The sequence below is a fragment of the Mytilus californianus genome, unplaced genomic scaffold, assembly GCF_021869535.1.
Source record: "Mytilus californianus isolate M0D057914Y unplaced genomic scaffold, xbMytCali1.0.p SCAF_1, whole genome shotgun sequence".
Classification (NCBI taxonomy): domain Eukaryota; kingdom Metazoa; phylum Mollusca; class Bivalvia; order Mytilida; family Mytilidae; genus Mytilus; species Mytilus californianus.
In genome coordinates, this window is record NW_026262581.1 from 124,660,778 (window position 1) to 124,681,040 (window position 20,263).

A 20,263-nucleotide genomic window follows, 5' to 3' on the forward strand; every position below is an offset into this window, starting at 1 on the left:
ATTGATCTGCGATTGGTTATAGAAAAATTAATAATTCTACTATCTCGGAAGTCCTTCTTTGCCTACTCACAATATTGAAAACCAATGGTTTACAGGATACATTTTAGGAAATATGTTTCTCGATAACATTTATCAAAATTTTCTAAGTTTAGTCAAGTTGTGAATGAATCAAATCACACAATGAAATTATTTTGGAAATTGGTATCACTACCCAAATAAGTACCAGAAAAGACGTCAGATCAATCTTTGGCTATAAATCAGAACTGAACAGATGTCAGATCAATCTCTGGCAATAAATCAGAACTAAACAGACGTCAGATCAATCTCTGGCTGTAAATCAGAACTGAACAGACGTCAGATCAATCTCTGGCTGTAAATCAGAACTGAACAGACGTCAGATCAATCTTTGGCTATAAATCTGAACTGAACAGACGTCAGATCAATCTCTGGCTATAAATCACAACAAATTAGTTGTCTGTATACTTTGAAGTAAATTAAAAAAAAATATGTTGTAATTCTTTTTAATTGCAGTGAGTTACAATGTCTTTTTGTTATGTATTGTACGATGAACGATACAACTAACTATCCAAGTCGTCAGACTGAAGCAAAACATTTTGCGGATCGTATAACCTACGTCGAAACTCGTTTTCCTGTTTTGGAAGAAATTCAAATTTGGTAGATGTTCTTGCCCCAGTAATCTTATCAATATAAGTACCAATCATCTCAGTTCCTCCTATCTCTAGTTCAACTCTTCCATGAGAAATTGGTGGCCATAATCCACCAGGTGGTGGCACATAGATAACTGCATGCAATGTTGTTCCTTTGTCTGTAACGTACATTGGATTTGGGGTTTCGGAAACGTATATTTCTACTTTGCCATCTTTTTTTCTTTCATTTTGTCTGATTTCATCTTCATAATTATAAGTCAAAGCTATACTTCGTCTTTCCCCCATATCAACTTGTTCGTCAATGGTGTAACACTTTTTAAAAATATCGTCACATATTTCTTCATCATTATCAATAAATAATTTTTTGGGGTCATGGACGTCATGTTGAAACGGAGCCGTGACAGCCACCCCGTATGTATAAGTACAAGTACGAGATGACACTATTCTAGGGTTGTGACCGTAAAGTACTGCGCCTTGCAGAACAGCTAGCCCTCCCTGTTGCGGAATGAATAATTCTTTGTCCGGGAATGCTTCTTTTATTCGAACACGTATTATTTCTGACTCAGAGAATCCACCAACCATCATAATGGTTGAGACTCCAGAACACTGTGGATCTTTTAAAACATTTGTTATTTCCTCAACTATACATTTGATCGATTCAGCAAAAAAGCTAAGAAATATTTTTTCTGTGATAATTAACTTATCTCTTTTTATGCTCAAATTTTCTTTCATGCTTCCGTCTTGTACTAAATCTGAAAAACTGCAACCGGTTGTTTCGGAAAGAATATCACACAGTGTAACTGGTAATCTTACTATGACATTTTTACCTACAAATGTTTTCTTTTTGGTTTCAAAGTTTTTCATCATATCTGTATAATCATAAATATGGTTTTCCTTAAAATGACGAAGGACCTCTCCACCACATATTTTCGTAAGCAGTCGTCTGTATTCTTGGTTAATAAATTCACCGCCATACGGTCCACCACATGCCCGATGTATTATAGCAAGACCACCATTTTCTGCCACTTTTTGTGCTGATATGTCAATTGTTCCACCTAAAAAGTATATAAGGTTTTTTTTTATAATTAAAACATTGCATGCATTAAAGTAAAGAAAAGGAGGAATCAAGATGCCCATGCAAGCTAGCACGAGCAAACTTCCACTATTCCGATTTACTTTTAAATTTTAATAATGAAAGGCAATTTTTGTTAACCTAGCAAAATTCTGAAATGCGATTTTTTTAGTTTTGGTATTTTAATTCCCATTCACACACGTTTCAATATAATTGAAGTTAAGGATATAAGTTTGATACCATTCCAACAGTACATAAAACATTAAGTGCCCTTAAAATGAATAAGTTAATAAGTGAGATATATTATCTGATGTATAATTGAATTTTGGAATCACTAGTTAAATCTTTATAAAAAAAAAAGATCTGCACGAAAATGACACTAGGTTCGCAAAATTCAAGTTCAAAATTTCAAAGACCTCTGCTATAAGTAAAACAGCATATAAATTTTGAACAAAGATAGTATACGTCATATCCCCTATTATTCGTATATTGAGATGGAGAGAGAGATTTACGAGGATTAAAATACCACAAATATCAAAATGAAAAGCGTTTAATGTCATAAAAATTATTTGAAAACAAAAAGTTCGATTTTATATATGCATGTTCAGATACTATAATTTATTTAAACAGTGAATTTTACAACCGGTAATATTTTTACTAGCTAAGTGTAAATATTTAAGCATAAAAGGAGATGTTTCCCTTCGATCGATATCAAACCTCTGACATCAGTCATACGTTTGATATCGATCGGAGGAAAAAGTCAAATAAATTGAACAGTTTGAGATGCATATTGGTAAAATCAATTAATCAAAAGTATCCAATGAGGATACTTTCCTGTGGTAAGTATAATGACATTTTCCGTTCTAAACTTAATTTACTTAAAGTTGTTTAAAAAAGCACGAACCTCCGCCATCTACAACTATAAATTTTTTCCCAGGTTCAAAGCTCTTCAATGAAAATGTGTTATCATCGCCAGCTACTCTTTCTAGAGGCAAACTTTTAGCATAAATAGAAGCAGCTTCCGGTTCATAAACCAATGCAAATTTCTCCAAATGAATACCGGCCTTAAATATAGAACGTCAAATTTATTCATTATAAACATTGTTCAAAGTGCAAGAAGAATCTTTTGAATATTTTGGAAATTTTTTAAATATCTATAAATTTGATTTCAACTGGTTTTTTTGTTTGTTTTTTTTTTTGTTAACTAAAATAAGTATCGTTTATCGTATTTTGAAATTCTTGTCACCATCGATACACTGTATGAGCAAAAAGGGTGCCACAAGTGGAGCAGGATTGAACCACTTACCCTTTTGAGCATTTCAGTTCATCCTAGATTTTTATGGAATTGAATTGATTTTGTTTAATATTAGTTTTCGGTACCATCTTCGCGGACTTTTGTTTTCTTTTGTTATTATATCTGTTTTATCATGTTCACGACCATAATTAACAGGAGTGTGCTCCTTACACAAAAACTGATCCATCAGAGTTATGAAGAAGAAATCGACACTAAATAAGTTTTGTGTTGGTGGTTCAAATCGCTAGCGACGTGTTTACGCGGTTTTAGATCTTTGGATAACAGTAAAGTAGAATGATCTGTAATTTTACCAATTATGTTCTATATTCCCGATTATGTCTTATGACATTTTGACTGACTGTTGATTTGAATGGCGGATGGTAAATAGATCGCAGGAGACGCTTTCCCTGTCGACGCACCCGGTATCGCTCCTTTCTGAGCTCATGCGATTCCCTCTGTTTTTTGTTTGTTACATTGATTTGTCTCTTCTTAATCGATTTACGAGATTTGAAAATCGTCAGAATACATGCAAAATGTATTACCTGCTTTCATCTTAGATATCGTGTTTTGGTTTAAAGTTGCATACCCTACATACCTTTTGAGCTGACTGTTTCATAAATTGTTTGCATGCATCATCCCATATCGCTGGGACAGTGATTACCCAGGTAATATATTCTTCAGGTACCCCAGTATTTCTGTGTTCAAGCTGGTCAATCACGTGCTTTCTCAAGTAACCAATGGCATAAGACAAAACTAATTTGCCTGAAATCTTTTTCCCGGTAATGTCTTTCATAAGTATGTCCTGCCGCACATCCTGTGAAAAGAAATATGGACGATGGACATTTAATAATGATGCTGTTTATTTGCATGCTCATGTAGGGTAAGAAATTAATTTAATGTGTGAAGGGATTAATATTCCAATAAAACACATCTGACTATCATTGGGTTAATGAGTTGAAAAAGTTTCTACTTTCTTTCACTTGTTTGTTTTTTCAACAAACAGTTGCAGACATATTGTAAAAGAAAAGAAAACAATATAGATAAAAGGCGACATGGGTTAGATTAGAAAGGAACCATACTGTACAGAAAAAAAATAAAAAGACATGTGAATAGTAACACGGTCTTCAAAAATGGTAGTTGCCTATATAAATTGTCAAACTCTAAAACGTCCCGCGTTTAAATATATTGTGTATAATACATTAAATTTGGAACTTAATCTGCTGATGTATAAGTATATTTACACACCGATTTCGTTTGCTATATTATTTTTTTTGTCCTTTCTAATAAGTCTATAAACAATTTTTTTTTTTTTTTTTTTTTATTCAACAACAATATTGCACATGCTGTTAACAGATTTCTTCACTGGTACAGCTATTTCAGTGTAGATCCCTGTATATTAGTACCTTAAGACCAGGGTATCTTCAGGTATATATTTATAATTTTGTTAGTATGTATATTATTTGTCTTTAATACATTGTTTATCATTAATACATTATTTCTCTATTATTTTACTATTATAATTCTGAATATGAACTTTATATATATAGTAAAAAAAAACAGTTTTCTTTAATATACAATCAATTGCTACTATCTGATAGATGTTGAGAATAAAACAGAATAACGGGTTATGTTAGCGTGTTCGGAATTTGGTTTGTGGTTTAATATATTTCTCTGTTGTCCGGTATATAACGGTTTTTCAGTTGTTGTATTTTTGTGTGGATTAATTGCTTTCACCACGTGTCTCCCAAATATAATTGTATTAGGCACGGAAGGTATGTACAAAAAAAAAAATTTAGTCTCATATAGTAAGCATAATTTATATATCTTCCGTATAATCTAAAATTATAGTATATCAATTTGTGGTAGAAATAAGTGGTTAACTTTCACTTTCAAAACTCATTGAAATTGTAAAATGAAATGATCATCTATCAAACCGTTCTGTTAATTTACATATATAATAACAATATTGACAATAATATAACAATGTTGTCAAATATAAGAATATATCTTTTCTAGTATCCCTTTTCCTTCAATATTAATATATTTTTTTTGTAATAATAATCCTTTTTTAAATTCTGACCTAAAAACATTATATAGATTGATTTTTTTTGTCCTATATTCTGACAAATAGTGTATTTTGTGTATAGTGAACACAATAACTAAGTAAAAAGTTTATTTCATAATAATGTTCATCATTAATTTTATATCCCCAGATTAAATTTTTTTCAGTGAAAATGTGTCTACCAATCTTAGCTATTTCAAATAACTTATAATTTCCCCCCAAAACTCATCTAAAAAGTGGCACGTTACAAAAAAATGTTCATAGTCTTCTGTAAGGTTACAAAAATTACAGGTAGAGTTATGGCTTATTTTCCATTGTTTTAACAACACTTTGTTTGGAAGAATAAAGTGTAATAGTTTCCATCTGCACATTTTCAGTTTATTATCTTTTAAATAGTTATGAATAAATTTTTGCATATATTGAGCTTCACTTTGTATATTTTCACATTTTAATATTCTGTTCCACTTATGATACCCTATTGGAACTTCTTTATCATATTCTATTAAAATTGTATAAATTTTCTTCGAATCTAATTTTTCTAGTTTATGTTTGCAATTATTTTTTTCACTTATATATAGTGAGTTATTTGTTAAAACACTAGTTTTTATTGAACTTTCTTCATTTAATATTTTTAACCATTCTTTTGGAATTGCTTTTCTTAATTTTGAGAATTCAGCTATCCAATTCGATTTATTCTTTAATTTTAAACTTATAATTTTTTCTGAAAAGACTCCATTTTCATCAATAATATCATTTATATGAATGATATTGCTATCTATCCAGTTTTGGAAAAGTAGTGTTTTCTTTTGAAATTTGATCAATTGATTTCCCCAAATGACTTCTTGGCGGATAAGTCTGTAATTATTTGGATGTTTAGTTTTATTATTTTTATTTTTTAACCATACTTTAATCATATCAAGATAAAATTCTGGTAGCTCTTTAGTGCCTGGTAGCGAGTATATATGATAAGTATTCATTCTTAAGATAAGTAGATTGCTACCAAATTTATTTAGATAAAATTTTGGTATAACCATCCAATTAAGAAATTTATCAGCAGTTAATCTTTTTATCCAACCTATCTTAATAGATTCTATATATTTATCTATATTTACCATTTTTAATCCGCCATCTAGTTGGTTGAAGCTTAATACAGTGCGTTTAACTTTTTCTGTCTTATTGTTCCATAGAAATTCATATATAATTTTTTTAAATTTATCTAAAGACTCTTTGCCCAAGGTTGAGACTGTAGCCAAATAAGTAATTATAGGAATACCGGTAACTAAAGATTTAATAACTGTTATTCTTCCTATCATGGTTAAGTTTCTTTTTTTCCAATTAGATATAATTTTTACAGACTTTTCTAGCTGTTTTTCAAAATTTAGTTTAAGACACTCTTCTTTGTTATGCCCAAAATATATCCCTAGACTTTTAACTGGTTTATCTGTAAAGTTTATATTTTCATATTTTTCTTTACAATGTTTTTGTTTCCCTAGCCAAATACCCTCCGTTTTAGATCTGTTAAGTTTTAATCCTGACAGTGAACCAAATGTTTCAATCATGTTAAGAGCTTTTGAAATATCTTGTTTTGATTTGAGAAAAAGAGTGGTGTCATCTGCTAGCTGACTTATTTTTAAAGTATGGGTTTTTCCATCTATCTTGATTTCAAATCCTTTAAGGTTATGGTCTTGCCTAATTTTACAAGCTAGAATCTCCACAGCAATAACAAAAATTATCGCACTACATGGACAGCCTTGGCGTATTCCGTGATATATACTCATGGGTTTTGAAATCCACCCATTATTTAAAACTGAACTTTTTATGTCAGAATATAAAAGTTTTATCCATCTCATCATAGAATTTTTAAATCCAAATTTTTGTAAAGCAAAGAACATAAAATCCCACTCTAATGAATCGAATGCCTTTGAAAAATCTAAGAATAATAAAGCGCCCTCTATATTAAATTTGTCTGCATAATCTATGACATCTTGAATTTGTCTAATATTATATCCTATATATCTGTTTTTAACATACCCATTTTGATCTCCATGAATAATTTGGGGTAATATTTTGATGATTCTTTGAGCAAGTGAATAAGCAACTAATTTTGTGTCAACATTCAATAATGTTATTGGTCTATAATTGTCTAAACTGAGAGGATCATTTTTTTTATGTAAAAGGGAAATAACTCCTAATTTTTGTGAATTTGTTAACTCCCCTTTATCAAATGAGAAATTAAAAGTTTTGACTGCAAACTCTTTAAGATGTTCCCAAAAAGTTCTATAAAATTCGACACTTAAGCCATCAATTCCTGGGGCTTTATTTAGTTTCATTTTAAATAATGAATCTGTGCATTCTTGAGTGCTTAATAAGCCTTCCATACTATCGCCTTCTTTATCTGTTAGGACATGATCACATTCTGTATTCATAACATAATCTTTTATAAAATTTTTATTGGGATTTGAACTTTTATAAATTTCTTCATAAAATTCCCTTTCAAGATTTAGTATTTCTGTAGGATGTGTATGTATCACCCCCTCTTTGTCCCTGAGTGCTGTTATAGTTTTTCTTGTTTGCCTAGCTTTTTCTAGTCCCAAGAAGAATTTTGTGTTTTTTTTCTCCTTCTTCTACCCACTTAATTCTAGATCTTATTTGTGCTCCTTTTGTTTTTGAATCATATAGTTTACCAAGTTTTTCTTCTATAATATTAATTTCCTCTTTAAAAGAGTTTATAGCTTCCTTTTTACATTTTTTGTTTGTACCCTCATTTAATTTCTTCAATTTGTTTTCTAAAATATGTATTTCTTTTACATTATTTTGTGCTTTTCTTTTGCAGAATGCTATGGTGTGGTCTTTAACCTCAGTTTTAAACAGATCCCACTTGACACCAATATCATTGGTGAGTAATATTTTCTTTTCATATTGTTTGATTAGAATTTTGATAAGGTTTTGATATTCTTCATTTTCTAAAATACTATTATTAATTTTAAAGTATCCTTTACCTTTTTGGTCTGATCGACCTTTTATCTTTATTGAAATTGCCTGATGGTCTGTATGAGTTATAATAGCTGGCCTAATATCAGTAGATTCTATTTTAGTTCTTATTTCAGGACATGTTAAGAAAAAATCTATTCTAGATGCTTCATTTAAATTATTTTTACGTCGCCAAGTAAATTGTATTTCCCTACTATAAAGCTCTCTCCAAATATCACTTAGTTTTTGGGTTTTAATTAAAGATTTAAGGCTAAATACTGGTTTTGTTTGTTTTGAATTTTGTGTTGACATTTTTTTTTTGTTATCTATTTTTGTTAAAGTGTCATTCATATCTCCTCCAATTATAACCATTCCTAGACTATTTTTTGTAACTACTTCTTTAACTTTTTTGAAAAAAATATTTCTTTTTTTAGGTATATTTGGTGCATAGACATTTACTAAGGTGTAAATACTGTCTTCAATTTCAACATTTATTAAGAGTAGCCTGCCCTCTTGGTCTTTGAACATATTTATAAATTTGCATTCTAAATCGTTATTAATAAAAATTGAAACTCCTCTGGACTGTGAGGTTCCAAAGCTATGATATTGTTGACCTTTAATTTCAGAATTTAAGTCTTTCTCTAAATCTTCAGTGAAATGACTTTCCTGAACAAACAAAATATTACATTTTTGATATTTCATCCACAAATATAATCTATGTCTTTTATCTTTTACTCTGAGACCTTGACAATTTAAAGAACATATATGAATTGTTTTTGTCATAAGTTTTTGTTTGTGTTAATATAATATATTTATTTGAATGTTTATTGAGCCTACCCAACAACATTCTTGTATTCTCCTAGTTCTGATTATTCTTTTAAATGTATACACATATTTCAATAATATACAATATTCATTTTGCATTATTACACAAGTTAAAAATAATACAAACCAGAGATTTTCTAATGAATTTGTTACAGAACATTTGATTAAAATCAAAAACACATTATCAGAGACATATGTGTCTCCAACATTATTAGGTCTATTACATTGTGATGCTGTGCAAAAAATAATGCTGTGACATGTCAATTTCAATATTGTAAACAATTGATTTCCTTCATTTCGTAACACCTGTTGTTTTCTATTTTTAGACACCAGACAACGTAGCTGAAGAAACAATAGTAATTGGATCTTATCGTGTAAATTTTGGAATAGTGATTTCGTAAAACTTGGTGTTCTATTAATGGAAATTGAGCTCTGCGTATAAAGAATTGACATGCTTTGAACAGGAAAAAGTAAAAGGATGTAATAGCATATTACTGAACAAAAGGAAAATAGACAATGACAGTTGTGCGAATAAAACGGATAAAACGATGTGAGCTTTTTTGGGTAATAAATTGTAGAGTTCAATATCTGGAACATAAACAAGATTTTACCTGTTGGACACAGAATAGGTACTATTAATAGATTTATTTTTTCCCAAGATTTCTGTTTTCTCTTCTTGGGAGTAATTGTTATAAAATGTTTAAATTTCTGTATAATTATTATATTTTCTTTTCTATTAAAAAAAAAATTGTACAAACTGCAATTGTTTTGTATTAGATTAATATAATTATAATTAAAGTATTTTAAATTGACATACTTTTGTATTCTCTTATACATCATTTTGTTTGTTTCAGATTTGACTGATTTATTTTCATCCACATTTGAATGTATGTAATCCTCAATTACATCACACTCATTTTTATTTTTATATTTTTTGTTATATAAAAACAGGCTAAATATTACAATTATATACAAATATTTACACTTGTAGCTCATTGTTGATTTATTGTATTAGGTTTATTGGTTTGGTTACATTTCCGTTTACAGCTGGCCCTAAGTTTTTGTCTTTTGAATAGGGACAGCTTCTTTGTGTTTGATTTCTGTTGGCGTGCTGGCATTTCTTTTTCCATTTTTTTTGGCGGCCGGGGTATTGGTATTTTCTGTCTGTCCCTTGAAATATTGTTCAATATTCCCACCGGGTTCTGTATTTTTTTTCTTCTTTTTATGTTTTGGCTTTTTTTTTTCAACATTTTCTCCATCATTCACTATTTCTTGATCGCACTGTATTTTATCTTGTAAATGGTTATCACCTGATTGGGCATTTTCTTTAGCATGAATATTACCAAGGACATCACCAGAGTTGGAAGGCTGAGGTACGTCATGAGCAGGCGGGACTTCAGTGTCTTCTGTGTCGGCATCATTGGCATCTGATTCATCTTCACTAGAGGAGTTGGAAGTGTTTAAATCTTCAGGACAGTCGGCCTGCCTGTGACCAGGTTGTTTGCATTGTAGGCATATCCAATCGTTAGGACATTGCATAGCCTTATGTCCTGTCTGTAAACACTTTCTGCATACTATTTTGTGACCTTCTGAAGCATTTTGATTAGCATGCAAGACTGTAGCAACATATTTGCCTATTAGCATAGATCTTGGCAGGGGTTCGCTGACAGGATCACACATCACAATTCTATCCCCTGTTTGACAATTAGTCAGCTCACCATCTACACGAAGGCGTTCTCGATACGATTTGTGCACAATGCACCCATGGTATTCTAATGCGCGTTCAATTTGTCCATCATCAGCTGAACAGGGTACATTTTTGACACGTATTTTTAAATGATTTGGATTTTCATTTACCATGACTCTAGGGTTGCGTGTATACACAATTTGTTTTACGGTATCATAGGCGGATCCAGGGGGGCCCTGGGGGCCGCCCCCCCCCCCCCCCCCCCCCTTTTGTGGGAAAAATTTGGTTGATTATATAGGGAATCACTGAATCATGACTGTAGCGGGGCCACTCTTATAGCAGTCAGTGCCCCCCCCCCCCCCAACCACCCCCACCGCCGACCCCTTATGAAAAGTTCTGGATCCGCCACTGGGTATTGTTGATATGGAAATCATCCTTCCACTCTAATATCGTGCGATTTACATATAGATACAACAACATAATAAACAACATAGAACAACACATCAGATGCAAACTGTACAATTAAAGATGAATCCATACATGAAAAGCCTTTATTTGTTCTTCTTTTACCTTTTAAGCCGGAACATGCGTTTTCCGAAAACAATTGTGGGTTAAACCGGGTTTTATACTAGCTAATCCTCCAACTTGTATGATAGTTGTTTATAACTTAACTTTATATTGACAAAATTGGGTGAGCAAGCCAAAAAGACATAAAAGGTCAATGTGACAACAATTGGTATCCAGCAGTCGAAACTGTGTAAACATACATCACGGACATAAATCACTACAGACAAATAAAATTCAAACACACATACAAATATATCTAACAAAGACGCCAACAAAAATATATTGTAGTTGATAGTAAATCTTACAACGACGCGAACAAAGAAAGTTATTGTAATTGATAGTGAATCTGACAACGACGCCAACAAAGAAAGTTATTGTAATTGATAGTGAATCTGACATAGATGCCGACAAAAAAGTTTGTGTAGTTGATAGTACATGTAATACTAGTATATATAGTTTGCACTTTCTCGATAAAGTACAAATTAAAGTAAAATATAAATACAAGGGTGAATAAATGAAAACATCACTGTAAAAACCTCTTGCATCCGAATCGCACCTCTCGACCCGTCTGCACCAAGAACGCCCAAAGCCAAAAGCCAAAAATCCGATAGCTGGATGCATAAATACCGATTCACTTTAAGAGTCTTTTGACCAAAAGACAAAGACAAATAAAGGAAAAGCTGTAAAGTAAAAAAAAAAAAGATACACAACATCAGGACCTAGTATCTTAATTCAAGACCATCTTGTATTATTTGTCAAATAGACATTGAATATGTATCTATTAGGTCTTGGTGAAAGGAAAAGAAAAGAAAAGGAGAAAAGATCCTTTCTTAAACTTTCCTTTGACAACATGGTCTCGATGCCATCAAATTGGGCAATATCCTTCGTCATAAATCAGTTTACTCGAAAATACCTCCCTATTTTAAAGATCAGTCTGTACCTATCATTTCTTATACCTATACCAAACCAATTGCAACTAAAATTTTCAATTACAAACACGTGTTGCAGGATCTCAATATTGACGACTTCAAGTCTAAACCTCCTAATTGCACCTGTGCTAGTTCCCCATTCATACACGTTATTAGCGGTGACCTAAACATTGTCAGTAACACTTCTCTGCGAAATGCGTTATCCAAAGGCCCGAAATATCGTGACCCTAAATCCATCAATTGGAAACACAACTTCAAAATACTGATGGATTCAGTCAAGGATTATGCCAGGCAATGGGTTAAACGCGAGAAAGAAGACGTAGATACTCTTTCCGAATTGATTAAGGCTGCGAGATCGTTGATACAAATCAGAATTATGAAACTGAATGGGTCTATTAATACCCATGCTACATCAATCTTTAAAGACCCAAATGTTGCAAAACACTTGTCCTACCTCCTTGACAAATATGTTGTTGTCCCCTCAGATAAAGCCCCAAACAAGATAGTTTTTGTGTGTAAATCACATTACATAAACTGCTTTATAAAGGAATTAGGTATTGACAATTCACTTGGAAACTCAACATATACCCCCAGGACACTTACTAAAGAGGAAATCATGGAAAATCATAGGGTCTGTTCTATGTTCTTTTGGAATTTCAACCAAAGATGAAGAACTGGATCTTCCATCACTGTATTGGATACCCTCAATTACATAAGTGTCCTTACAAACAACGGTATATTGCTGGGTCTTCCAAGTGCTCCACGAAACCTCTTTCTAAATCATTAACATTAATTTTATCAGCAATCAAAGCCGGGCTTCAAATTTATTGTGAAACTACCTATTCTAGAGGTAGCGTGAATCAGATGTGGATACTACGAAATTCCAAAGATCTTTTAGAGTGCATAAATATAAGACTCTTTCATCTTGCAATAGTATTAAAACATTTGACTTTTCTACACTTTACACAAGTATTCCCCATTCCAAACTAAAAGACAAATTGAAAGAGTTGGTCCTGCTTTGTTTCATAAAAAAGAATGGCCAACGTATATACAAGTATCTTGTCTTAGGGAGGGATAAATCCTACTTTGTAAAAAATCACTCTGATTCAAACCAAATATTCTCTGAAACTGACATTATCAAGATACTTGATTTCTTGATTGACAACATATTTGTTACGTTTGGAGGACGTGTTTTTCAACAAACAATCGGCATTCCCATGGGAACAAACTGTGCCCCTCTTCTTGCCGACTTGTTCCTTTATTCATAAGAGGTTGACTTCATACAGGAACTGTTTAGGAAGAAAGAAAAGAAGTTAGCAGTATCCTTTAACTTTACTTTCCGCTATATAGATGATGTTCTCTCACTAAATAATTCAAAATTGGTGACTATGTTGAACGCATCTATCACATCGAACTTGAGATAAAGGATACAGCAGATACAGTTAAGTCTGCATCATATCTTGACTTACATCTAGCAGTTGACAATGAGGGTCGGTTGAAAACAAAACTTTACGACAAAAAGAGATGATTTCAGCTTCCCAATTGTGAACTTTCCGTTTTTATGTAGCAACATTCCAGCAGCGCCTGCATACTGAGTATATATCTCCCAGTTGATACGATATTCCAGGGTTTTTTTTCCTATCATGATTTTTTTGATAGAGGGTTGCTGCTCACAAGGAAGCTAATAAACCAAGAGTTCCAAGTTGTGAAGTTGAATTCATCCCTTTGTAAGTTTTACGGACGCCATCACGAGTTGGTTGACCGTTATGGAATATCCGTTTCATAGATGATAGCGGAGATGTTCCTAATGTCGTAATTACAATCCCGTCCCCTTTTCCCTAATGTAATTTACCGAATTAGACTTATGGCCGGGTTTGTACTAACATGAGCAATACGAAGGGTGTCACATGTGGAGCAGGATCTGCCTACCCTTTCGGAGCACCTGAGATCACCCCTAGTTTTTGGTGGGGTTCGTGTTGGTCAGTCTTTAGTTTCTATGTTGTGTTTTGTGAACTATTGTTTGTCTGTTTGTCTTTTTCTTTTTTAGCCATGGCGTTGTCAGTTTATTTTCTACTTATGAGTTTGAATGTCCCTCTGGTATCTTCCGCCTCTCTTTTGAAACATTTAAGTATTTGTATGAATTTACATAGACTCGTTGAGTGTTTGAATTATTATTTCTTTTATCGCCTAAGCAAGGAATCTCCATACAATTCTGAAGATATATAAAGTCAAGAAAACAGGAGAGTAGTGGTGTATCAACACTTAATATAGTTGGACAAATGAAAGAAGACAGTGCATCCAGAAGCACTAAATCACCAGTTCCAGTCTGTATTTATAGAGGAAGACATGGCTTCTTTTCCAAACATAGGACCAGGTACCATCAATAAGATTGAAGACATCAAAATTGAAGAAAAAGGAATAGCAAAGCTACTAAAACAGCTAAATATCAATAAAGCTATAGTGGTCCAAACAAAATATCCTGCAGAATATAAAGGGAACAGCAGATGAAATGTCTCCTTATCTGAAATACATATTTGAAAGATCATTATACCTAAGACAAGTCCAGCACGATTGGACAACTGCAAATGTAACTTCACTATTCAATAAAGGAGATAGATCAAAACCAGTAAATTATAGACCGGTATCGCTTACATCAGAACCATGTAAAGAAGTGAAGCAATTTAAACCCATCATGGAACACCTGGAATGTAACAATATCCTTTCAGGCTTCCAACACGGCTTTCGGCAAAAGAGATCACAGCTAATAATGACTGTTGAAGAAATAACCAAATTTTTAGATAACAAGCAACAGACGGACTTATTAATACTTGACTACTTGACACCGTACTCCACAACAGACTCCTCCATAAACTATACCACTATGGAGTCAGAGGAAACATCCATGGGTGGCTGAAGTCGTGGTTGACAACTAGGCAGCAGAGAGTACTAGTAGACGGGGACGAATCAGCGTCTGTACATGTAAAATCTGGCGTACCACAGGGCACAGTGCTTGGGTTGTTAATATTCCTTTTGTATATCAATGGCATAGGTGATCATATGTATCGACAAAAAATCCTCAATTAGATTATTTGCAGATGGTAGCCTAATTTAAGTAGCTCTACAATCAATGAACCATTGTCTTCAACTCCAGCGGGACCTGACCACCGTGGTTAACTGGACTAAAAAATGTCAAATGATATTTAATCCAACCAAATGCTTTGTACTACGTATAACAACTGGACGACAACCAAAAATATACCTATATGAAATGGAGGAACACATCCTTGGAACAGTCGACCACAATCAATTCATAGGAGTGGAGCTATCAACCAATTTATCATGGAATGACCACATCGGAAATATTACTACAAAGGCAAACAAAACAGTAGGCTTTTATACGACGGAATCTTGGTAAATATCTAATGAATATAAAACGTCAGCCATATATAACCCTAGTAAGACCAACTCTATATACGCTAGCAGTGTCTGGAACCCACATCTCCAAAAATACAAAAAACGCTAGCAGTGTCTGGGACCCAAATCTCCAAAAACACATACAACAAATGGAAATGGTCGAAACAAGAGCAGCCAGACTCATCAGGCAGTAGTATTCTCGAGACCCAGGCATAGTAACATCCTTATTAGAGGACCTAAAACTACCAAAAGTACAGGAGAGACGAACAACGTCACGGCTACTCCTTTTTCACAAAGTAATCCACCAACTAATTGCAATCCCAATTCCAGAATACTTGATGACTGCAATAAATGACCCGTCAGTTCCATCAAAACCATTTGTCAGATTAGGATCAAGTACTGACCATCGAAAACATAGCTTCTAAGTAAGAACCATCAAAAATTAGAATGAACTACCGCCTAGCCTATTGGATATTGATGACTATGAGGTATTCAAGGCCCACCTCATATATCACACAGATACTCGTAAATCAACACTCATGTTTTTATCTGCACTGGTATCTGTATATATATTAAACACATATACATATGATTTTAAAAGAGCACATTTTGGTCGACACAACTTTATTTCAACATATTCGTGTGATGATTCAACCGATTCTTTACGGATTACCCATGTACAAGTAGATATAGAAACTAAGAGAAAGAGTATCAACATTTCTCTTTTTCCCATTGAAATGGTCAATGCATTTTAATTATATTCAAATAAGACTTATATTCACCATTTCCAACCAAAATGTTCAACTACACACACACATGTTGTAGGATCTTCAAGCTCAACCTTTCTATCTGTGCATATTGTCCATACATATGTGAGAAAACAAAACTTTAAAGGGGCATTAGCTACGATTTAGACAAAAAAAGAAGATACGATTCTTTTTGTTTTAAGTATTAACAAAAAGCGGAATTTTGAAATAATATTTCGTTATAAACAGCCAGTTTAGCCCAAATTTGTCAAAATTAACTCAAAACATCGCTGGTACTTTATTGACTTGCAAGTCAATAATTTAACCTCAATTGAATCCGTATTCATGTGGACTTCAAAATTTAACCCCTTAGCTGGAGATGGATTACGCATCTCCAAAATAATTTCAGCATTGAAAATGAAACGAGAGTGAACCATTTCGTTGACTGATTCGATCCACAAAAATTCATTCTTACACAGGTAAAAACGATGATTAATATATTTATTTAGCCTATAACATGAAATCAAACCAATCTAGAAAAATCCAATTGCACGTGCTATCTAATTATATTTCTAGTTATGTTAATATCGGGTTAAATGATCGTCGGCAGTCCTCGTAGTTCATCTCGATGGTAAATTAGATGGCGTCTAGACTAAAATACTACTTCACAAAAAATGCTGATACATATGATCGAGTCCATACATTGTTTATTGTTTATTTTACTTTTTTTTATAATTTGGATATACGTTTTTGTATGTTATAAATCAAATATAAGAATATGAGTCAAATCGGTGACCATTAATTTGACAGCTAATGCCCCTTTAAAATCCTAACAATTTTTTTCGAAAAACGAAAATGAAGTTTTTTTTTACCAGTTCGGAATATGAAAAGTGCTAGTTATCAAAAGGGTGAAAAACACCACCGGAAAAGATGCACTGCTACACATTCTCATTCTGTCTTGTTCTGTGGTTCACAGAAAGTGAATAAATAAACCACTCGGTTAATCAGTAAATAGGCCATCAATTACAAAATTACCTGCTGATTGCGTGGAGGAAAAAAATGAGTCCGACTGTACAATTGAAATATTGACTCGTAAAATTGTGTAATTGTTGAATAAAGCATTAAAAACTGTGGAACTCTTCGTTGGCAACTGCTTTTTTCCGCTTCGATGTCACTTGATCATCACAACCGTGAATTACCGCATGTTTTTCTAAAGCTCAACATTTTGTTGAGACAAGAAATAATCATAAAAGTGTATAGCTTGCCATACATTAGTTGCATTAACAGTCGATCGATACGGTGCTTTTTGTCCGATACATGCTTTTTAGTCCGGTTTTGCTATTTGTCCGATAATAGGGGAAAAAGGGATATAGTGTGTTAATTCACGACAATAAATCCATACACACACTTAACAAAACCACAAAACAAAGGAACATCGATTGTGTTGCTTTGTTTCATCTTGTAATCGCAATGACGTTTTTAACCCAGATCATGAGCTCATACCTCACTGCATGATAAGGACGGCTAAATAGCAAAAGCAACAGTCGATTAGGTATCTTGGCAGTCAAAGAAGTTGTTATAATTGATAACTTATTTTTAACATTTAATAAATAAGTATAACCCACCTGACCGTTCTCTACAGCTTTATACAACTGCATTTTGAATCCGTAGAGAAAAAACCATTCTCTATCCAGTCCATTGTTGCACAAGTCTTTATATTTCTCTTCAGCCTCGTCTCCGAAGGAATCAAACGTTTGATCTGGTTTTATGAGGATGCTTGACGGAGTTTTATAAGCAGATCCTGTCCAAGAATATGTTGAAATATTCAAAGGGTCGTTCTTGTATTCGTGTCTGAATGAAAATGCGTATCCGGATCCAGAGGTCCCGAAATCTATCCCAACCACTAATACTGTATTGTCGGATTCCATTTCTGGTTGTGAATAATTGAATAATTAAATATCGATTTACATTCAGACATGTCATGTCGGTCGTATCGTATTTAGGGGAGCAGTTATATTCAATATATAATGAAAGGTATTGTGGTTTAAAGTTTATGACGAAAGTAAAAAAGGAAGTAGCTTGTATTGATTTATTTTCTAAAAATGAATTAAAATATCTTCGTTTCTGCTGAGGCTTGACTCGTTATGCACTGTTAATAAAACACAATGTTCTATTTTTGCTGCAGCATTACATTGGAGTTGAATCAAAATTATCGATTTGAATATCTTCAGCTTTAACACAATATTTATTTGAATCCTTTTCATGAATATCATAATTGGCAATCTATAGACGGTCGAACTGCTTTCTTGTTGAGTATACCGTATTTTAAGTACAACATTGATTAAAACAAACGATTCTAATGATGTGAGGTAATGAAACACAATGCAGGTGTTTGAAAAGATCTATTGGTAACAATTTATCCTATTTTCATTACGATTACCTCTATTATATTATAATTACAAATTGACGATAATTAAGATGCAATGTTCCTTATTTGTTGTTCGTTTGTTATTTTAACATAAATCAGGCTGTTCGTTTTTCTCTTGTTTCACAATTCTACATGCCAATACTTTGGTTTTCTCTTTTGAATTGTTTCACAATTCTTCATGCCGATGCCTTTTATAGCTTACTAACGAATGTGACCTACATTTGTTTACAACATCGTCCATTGGTATTTGGATATAATATCACAACTCAAACAAAGAGGGTTGGGCGCCCGCTAACCTGTTTAGCCCCGCCACATTCGGTATGTGCCTGTCCAAAGTTAGGAGCCTGTATTCAGTGATTGTCGTTTGTTGCTGTATATCATATTTGTATTTCGTTCATTGTTTTTACATACACCAGGCCGTTAGTTTTCTCGTTTGAATTGTTCTACATTTGTCATTTCGAAGCCTGTTATAGCTGACTATGCGGTATGGGTTTTGCTCATTTTTGAAGACCGTACGGTGACCTATAGTTCTATGTCATTTGGTCTCTGGTAAAAAGTTGGCAATTATACTACATCTTCTTATTTTCATATTAAAAGTAAATTTTAACTTTAGAAATTTTTATTATTATTATGATACGTTTTCTAATTTTGCCTGAATCAATACAGTTTCATCACTTACCGCTTTCATACTAATTTCTAATTTGTTATGACAACTTGGTGGATTTTTACTTTTTGGCTATAATAGAAATAAATCAAGGAAGTTAAATGCAAATGAAATATCAGAGTTATATTTCTTTATACTGATTCAAATCCTTTTGGTTAATTATAAACTATAAGTAATTTAGCATCAAGAAAAATGAAATAAAACTGCCTATCCTTTCATATCAAATTATTTTTTCCCTTTATCAAAGAAACCTGTCTCCAATTCCGTACAATCGGACAAGCTATGAAGCAGATCTTCAACTATATAATTGCGTTGCCAACATTGCTCCTTTATGGAAATAAAAAAAAATCTTTGATAGGATAAGAGATGGAAACCCAAATGTTGTAAAAGGGATTTCATCAATTGCGTTCCATTCTTGTGTAAATGGTGGACCTCCTTCCGTTGAAAAACTATTATGATTAACAACAAGACAGCCATACGGGAAAGATAAAAACAAAACGTCCATCGCATATGATAGGAAAGAATCACAAGGTCGTCAATTCCCTTGAGAAATGAAGTTTTAGTTGTTATAGGCTTTCAATATCTGCGAGTCCTCGTAGATCGGTTCTTTGTGACTTTCGTTTTTATGCAATGTTTTTGTGCTTCGATAAGTCAAGCCATTTCCATCTGATTTTTAGTTTGTTCTAATGTTGTGCTGTTACACCACTGTCCCAGGTTAGGAGGGATGGTTGATTTCTCACAAAGATGCTTAACCCCGTCACAATTAATATGTGACTGTCCCAAGCCAGGAGACTGTCATTCAGTGGGTTTTGTTGGTTGCGGTCTGTCAGATTTGTTTTTCCATTAATGTTTTGTCATGAATAAGCCCGTTTATTTTTTCGTTTGAATTGAATTATTTCACATTTTGTTATTTCGAGGCCTAAATAGCTGGCTTTAC

General features: G+C 32.9%; 1 protein-coding gene and 1 long non-coding RNA gene across 2 annotated transcripts; one reads left to right on the forward strand and one right to left on the reverse strand.

The window, feature by feature from the left end:
• Positions 1–505: 505 nt before the first annotated feature.
• Positions 506–19,415, reverse strand: LOC127732791 (heat shock 70 kDa protein 12A-like). Its single transcript, XM_052241969.1, has 5 exons — positions 19,342–19,415; positions 17,860–18,164; positions 3,630–3,848; positions 2,645–2,804; positions 506–1,723 (listed from the first exon to the last, which is right to left on the reverse strand). Exons 2-5 carry the CDS (start codon positions 18,160–18,162, stop codon positions 579–581), a joined length of 1,827 nt encoding a protein of 608 aa, XP_052097929.1. The 5' UTR covers positions 18,163–18,164; positions 19,342–19,415; the 3' UTR covers positions 506–578.
• Positions 4,617–9,703, forward strand: LOC127732898 (uncharacterized). The gene is made up of 3 exons (XR_007996494.1): positions 4,617–4,806; positions 7,930–7,992; positions 9,218–9,703. It is a non-coding gene; the product is annotated as an uncharacterized LOC127732898 (long non-coding RNA).
• Positions 19,416–20,263: the final 848 nt, after the last annotated feature.

Excerpts from the sequence above, each read along its gene's own strand:
- LOC127732791 (XM_052241969.1), bottom strand. The coding sequence starts at position 18,162 with ATGGAATCCGACAATACAGTATTAGTGGTTGGGATAGATTTCGGGACC. Across the intron at positions 2,805-3,629 it reads TGAAACAGTCAGCTCAAAAG|GCCGGTATTCATTTGGAGAA; the intron begins GTATGTAGGGTA and ends TCTATATTTAAG. Across the intron at positions 1,724-2,644 it reads TATAGTTGTAGATGGCGGAG|GTGGAACAATTGACATATCA; the intron begins GTTCGTGCTTTT and ends TATACTTTTTAG.